Source organism: Salvelinus fontinalis, chromosome 35 (assembly GCF_029448725.1).
Source record: "Salvelinus fontinalis isolate EN_2023a chromosome 35, ASM2944872v1, whole genome shotgun sequence".
Taxonomy (NCBI): domain Eukaryota; kingdom Metazoa; phylum Chordata; class Actinopteri; order Salmoniformes; family Salmonidae; genus Salvelinus; species Salvelinus fontinalis.
The window spans coordinates 32,572,558-32,579,238 of NC_074699.1; the positions used below are offsets into that span (position 1 = coordinate 32,572,558).

Here is a 6,681-nt window from a genome sequence, read left to right on the forward strand (position 1 = left end):
GAAGAGAGAAACAACATGATAGAGAGGAGAGAGAAACAACATGATAGAGAGAGATAAACCACATGATAGAGAGAAACAACATGATAGAGAGGAGAGAGAAACAACATGATAGAGAGAAGAGAGAAACAACATGATAGAGAGGAGAGAGAAACAACATGATAGAGAGAGATAAACCACATGATAGAGAGAAACAACATGATAGAGAGGAGAGAGAAACAACATGATAGAGGAGAGAGAAACAACATGATAGAGGAGAGAGAAACAACATGATAGAGAGGAGAGAGAAACAACATGATAGAGAGAAACAACATGATAGAGAGAAACAACATGATAGAGATAAACCACATGATAGAGAGAGATAAACCACATGATAGAGAGAAACAACATGATAGAGAGAAGAGAGAAACAACATGATAGAGAGGAGAGAGAAACAACATGATAGAGAGGAGAGAGAAACAACATGATAGAGAGGAGAGAGAAACAACATGATAGAGAGAAACAACATGATAGAGAGGAGAGAGAAACAACATGATAGAGAGGAGAAAGAAACAACATGATAGAGAGGAGAGAGAAACAACATGATAGAGAGGAGAGAGAGAAACAACATGATAGAGAGGAGAGAAAGAAACAACATGATAGAGAGGAGAGAGAAACAACATGATAGAGAGGAGAGAGAAACAACATGATAGAGAGGAGAGAGAGAAACAACATGATAGAGAGGAGAGAGAAACAACATGATAGAGAGGAGAGAGAAACAACATGATAGAGAGGAGAGAGAAACAACATGATAGAGAGGAGAGAGAGAAACAACATGATAGAGAGGAGAGAGAGAAACAACATGATAGAGAGGAGAGAAAGAAACAACATGATAGAGAGGAGAGAGAAACAACATGATAGAGAGGAGAGAGAGAAACAACATGATAGAGAGGAGAGAGAAACAACATGATAGAGAGGAGAGAGAAACAACATGATAGAGAGGAGAGAGAAACAACATGATAGAGAGGAGAGAGAGAAACAACATGATAGAGAGGAGAGAGAGAAACAACATGATAGAGAGGAGAGAAAGAAACAACATGATAGAGAGGAGAGAGAAACAACATGATAGAGAGGAGAGAGAGAAACAACATGATAGAGAGGAGAGAGAAACAACATGATAGAGAGGAGAGAGAAACAACATGATAGAGAGGAGAGAGAAACAACATGATAGAGAGGAGAGAGAAACAACATGATAGAGAGGAGAGAGAAACAACATGATAGAGAGGAGAGAGAAACAACATGATAGAAAGGAGAGAGAAACAACATGATAGAAAGGAGAGAGAAACAACATGATAGAGAGGAGAGAGAGAAACAACATGATAGAGAGGAGAGAGAGAAACAACATGATAGAGAGGAGAGAGAAACAACATGATAGAAAGGAGAGAGAAACAACATGATAGAAAGGAGAGAGAAACAACATGATAGAAAGGAGAGAGAAACAACATGATAGAAAGGAGAGAGAAACAACATAATAGAAAGGAGAGAGAAACAACATGATAGAAAGGAGAGAGAAACAACATGATAGAGAGGAGAGAGAGAAACAACATGATAGAGAGGAGAGAGAGAAACAACATGATAGAGAGGAGAGAGAAACAACATGATAGAGAGGAGAGAGAAACAACATGATAGAGAGGAGAGAGAAACAACATGATAGAGAGGAGAGAGAGAAACAACATGATAGAGAGGAGAGAGAAACAACATGATAGAGAGGAGAGAGTAACAACATGATAGAGAGGAGAGAGACAACATGATAGAGAGGAGAGAGAAACAACATGATAGAGAGGAGAGAGAAACAACATGATAGAGAGGAGAGAGAGAAACAACATGATAGAGAGAAGAGAGAAACAACATGATAGAGAGGAGAGAGAAACAACATGATAGAGAGGAGAGAGAAACAACATGATAGAGAGGAGAGAGAGAAACAACATGATAGAGAGAGAGAAACAACATGATAGAGAGGAGAGAGAAACAACATGATAGAGAGGAGAGAGAAACAACATGATAGAGAGAGATAAACCACATGATAGAGAGGAGAGAGAAACAACATGATAGAGAGGAGAGAGAAACAACATGATAGAGAGGAGAGAGAAACAACATGATAGAGAGGAGAGAGAAACAACATGATAGAGAGGAGAGAGAAACAACATGATAGAGAGGAGAGAGAAACAACATGATAGAGAGGAGAGAGAAACAACATGATAGAGAGGAGAGAGAAACAACATGATAGAGAGGAGAGAGAAACAACATGATAGAGAGAGATAAACCACATGATAGAGAGAAACAACATGATAGAGAGAAGAGAGAAACAACATGATAGAGAGGAGAGAGAAACAACATGATAGAGAGGAGAGAGAAACAACATGATAGAGAGGAGAGAGAAACAACATGATAGAGAGGAGAGAGAAACAACATGATAGAGAGGAGAGAGAAACAACATGATAGAGAGGAGAGAGAAACAACATGATAGAGAGGAGAGAGAAACAACATGATAGAGAGGAGAGAGAAACAACATGATAGAGAGGAGAGAAACAACATGATAGAGAGGAGAGAGAAACAACATGATAGAGAGGAGAGAAACAACATGATAGAGAGGAGAGAGAGAAACAACATGATAGAGAGGAGAGAAACAACATGATAGAGAGGAGAGAGAAACAACATGATAGAGAGGAGAGAAACAACATGATAGAGAGAAGAGAGAGTAACAACATGATAGAGAGGAGAGAGTAACAACATGATAGAGAGGAGAGAGAAACAACATGATAGAGAGGAGAGAGAAACAACATGATAGAGAGGAGAGAGAAACAACATGATAGAGAGGAGAGAGAAACAACATGATAGAGAGGAGAGAGAGAAACAACATGATAGAGAGGAGAGAGAAACAACATGATAGAGAGGAGAGAGAGAAACAACATGATAGAGAGGAGAGAGAAACAACATGATAGAGAGGAGAGAGAAACAACATGATAGAGAGGAGAGAGAGAAACAACATGATAGAGAGGAGAGAGAAACAACATGATAGAGAGGAGAGAGAAACAACATGATAGAGAGAAACAACATGATAGAGAGGAGAGAGAAACAACATGATAGAGAGAAGAGAGAAACAACATGATAGAGAGAAGAGAGAAACAACATGATAGAGAGGAGAGAGTAACAACATGATAGAGAGGAGAGAGAAACAACATGATAGAGAGGAGAGAGAAACAACATGATAGAGAGGAGAGAGAAACAACATGATAGAGAGAAGAGAGAGTAACAACATGATAGAGAGGAGAGAAACAACATGATAGAGAGGAGAGAGAAACAACATGATAGAGAGGAGAGAGAAACAACATGATAGAGAGGAGAGAGAGAAACAACATGATAGAGAGGAGAGAGAAACAACATGATAGAGAGGAGAGAGAAACAACAGCAGAACAGATCGATGGGACGGCGAAATACATTTGAATGTGAAATGCTTTTGATGTGTTTTTAGTGTGTAGCTGTTCTTTCATATTGTTGTGTTACAGCCGCAAACCAAAGCGGCCAATGTAGGACAATAAAGTGTTCTGACTCCGAATCAGAATGAAATAAACACAACAATAATGTAGGTATGACAGGTGGTTTATCTGCAGTGGACCTGAGCATGCAAATAAATAAGAGGTAGACAACAGCTCTCTCCCTTTCCACTGGAGCAGATGCAGTAACAGCTTTGAAAGGTTATGTAAAGTCTAGGTCAATATACTCCCACTAGATAACCACATAGACAGCTTCATACTGTAATGATCCCTGCAGGGTCATTCAGTTCATTAAGACACAGAGAAGAAAACACAAGTCGCATGCTATATTTTACTGCAAAAAAACCCTAAACACTTTTATTATGCAACTTATTTGCAAGAACATTGAGGGAGAAACAGTTAACGACCTGGCGGTGAAACCTTGGGCCATGCTAGCCAAGAGAAACAAGTCTGAGGGTGTTATTTCCCCACAGTGAGGTGAAATCCGGGTCATATCCTTTTCCTGGGACAACAAGATGCCGGTTTCCTTTTCTGAAAAGCACAAACGGCAGCTGCTAAAGCACTGTCTGACTGGCACTGACTCTGTCAGATCCTTCCTGGGTATCTGCACTGTGCTTTACTAATGGGAATTAGTACAGCTTAGTATACGATTTTTGTGGAATTAGTAGAAGTTCTTGTGAACTCACTTTCAGTCAGGTTTCAACACAACAATAGTCATTATCATGAAAAACATGCATAGCATCCGTATTCAACTGACAGTGGTAAACTAGTGTGTGTAAGTGTGGATGTGTGTGTGCGTGCGTGCATATGTGTGTGTATCTATCAACGACTGTGACTGTGTGTGTATGCTCTCCAATCCCGTACATGCACTCACTTTGTTTTTGGCCTTGATGTCCACTCCTTTCTTTATCAGCTCCCGCATTTTGTCCGTGTCGTTCCTCTTCGCTGCATCGTGGAATTCCTTCTCAGACCGGAGCACTGTGAACAGACATGGGCCATGGGAAGGAGGAAGGGAGAAACAGGAACAAGTATCAGGCTCTATCTCTGTTCACCAGGAGGGGGCAGGTAGCCTAGTGGTTAGAGCGTTGGGCCAATAACCAGCAGGTAGCCTAGTGGTTAGAGCGTTGGGCCAGTAACCAGCAGGTAGCCTAGTGGTTAGAGCGTTGGGCCAGTAACCAGCAGGTAGCCTAGTGGTTAGAGTGTTGGGCCAGTAACCAGCAGGTAGCCTAGTGGCTAGAGTGTTGGGACAGTAACCAGCAGGTAGCCTAGTGGTTAGAGTATTGGGCCAGTAACCAGCAGGTAGCCTAGTGGTTAGAGTGTTGGGCCAGTAACCAGCAGGTAGCCTAGTGGTTAGAGTATTGGGCCAGTAACCAGCAGGTAGCCTAGTGGTTAGAGCGTTGGGCCAGTAACCAGCAGGTAGCCTAGTGGTTAGAGCGTTGGGCCAGTAACCAGCAGGTAGCCTAGTGGTTAGAGTGTTGGGCCAGTAACCAGCAGGTAGCCTAGTGGTTAGAGCGTTGGGCCAGTAACCAGCAGGTAGCCTAGTGGTTAGAGCGTTGGGCCAGTAACCAGCAGGTAGCCTAGTGGTTAGAGCGTTGGGCCAGTAACCAGCAGGTAGCCTAGTGGTTAGAGCGTAGGGACAGTAACCAGCAGGTAGCCTAGTGGTTAGAGTTTTGGGCCAGTAACCAGCAGGTAGCCTAGTGGTTAGAGCGTTGGACCAGTAACCAGCAGGTAGCTTAGTGGTTAGAGTGTTGGGCCAGTAACCAGCAGGTAGCCTTGTGGTTAGAGTGTTGGGCCAGTAACCAGCAGGTAGCCTAGTGGTTAGAGTGTTGAACCAGTAACCAGCAGGTAGCCTAGTGGTTAGAGCGTTGGGCCAGTAACCAGCAGGTAGCCTAGTGGTTAGAGCGTTGGGCCAGTAACCAGCAGGTAGCCTAGTGGTTAGAGCGTTGGACCAGTAACCAGCAGGTAGCCTAGTGGTTAGAGTGTTGGACCAGTAACCAGCAGGTAGCCTAGTGGTTAGAGTGTTGAACCAGTAACCAGCAGGTAGCCTAGTGGTTAGAGTGTTAGGCCAGTAACCAGCAGGTAGCCTAGTGGTTAGAGCGTTGGGCCAGTAACCAGCAGGTAGCCTAGTGGTTAGAGCGTTGGGCCAGTAACCAGCAGGTAGCCTAGTGGTTAGAGCGTTGGGCCAGTAACCAGCAGGTAGCCTAGTGGTTAGAGAGTAGGGACAGTAACCAGCAGGTAGCCTAGTGGTTAGAGTTTTGGGCCAGTAACCAGCAGATAGCCTAGTGGTTAGAGCGTTGGACCAGTAACCAGCAGGTAGCCTAGTGGTTAGAGTGTTGGGCCAGTAACCAGCAGGTAGCCTTGTGGTTAGAGCGTTGGGCCAGTAACCAGCAGGTAGCCTAGTGGTTAGAGTGTTGAACCAGTAACCAGCAGGTAGCCTAGTGGTTAGAGCGTAGGGACAGTAACCAGCAGGTAGCCTAGTGGTTAGAGTTTTGGGACAGTAACCAGCAGGTAGCCTAGTGGTTAGAGCGTTGGACCAGTAACCAGCAGGTAGCCTAGTGTTTAGAGTGTTGGACCAGTAACCAGCAGGTAGCCTAGTGGTTAGAGTGTTGAACCAGTAACCAGCAGGTAGCCTAGTGGTTAGAGTGTTGGGCCAGTAACCAGCAGGTAGCCTAGTGGTTAGAGCGTTGGGCCAGTAACCAGCAGGTAGCCTAGTGGTTAGAGCGTTGGGCCAGTAACCAGCAGGTAGCCTAGTGGTTAGAGCGTTGGGCCAGTAACCAGCAGGTAGCCTAGTGGTTAGAGCGTAGGGACAGTAACCAGCAGGTAGCCTAGTGGTTAGAGTTTTGGGCCAGTAACCAGCAGGTAGCCTAGTGGTTAGAGCGTTGGACCAGTAACCAGCAGGTAGCCTAGTGGTTAGAGTGTTGGGCCAGTAACCAGCAGGTAGCCTTGTGGTTAGAGCGTTGGGCCAGTAACCAGCAGGTAGCCTAGTGGTTAGAGTGTTGAACCAGTAACCAGCAGGTAGCCTAGTGGTTAGAGCGTAGGGACAGTAACCAGCAGGTAGCCTAGTGGTTAGAGTTTTGGGACAGTAACCAGCAGGTAGCCTAGTGGTTAGAGCGTTGGACCAGTAACCAGCAGGTAGCCTAGTGGTTAGAGT

At 44.3% G+C, this 6,681-nt stretch overlaps 1 protein-coding gene across 1 annotated transcript in view; it reads right to left on the bottom strand.

Moving 5' to 3' along the window:
* ankdd1a (ankyrin repeat and death domain containing 1A) overlaps positions 1-6,681 on the bottom strand; it is a gene marked incomplete in the record, with an annotated part of 27,390 nt that overhangs the window by 16,884 nt on the left and 3,825 nt on the right. The window contains 1 exon segment of the mRNA XM_055900015.1: positions 4,405-4,508. Coding sequence (XP_055755990.1) covers positions 4,405-4,508 — 104 coding nt within the window.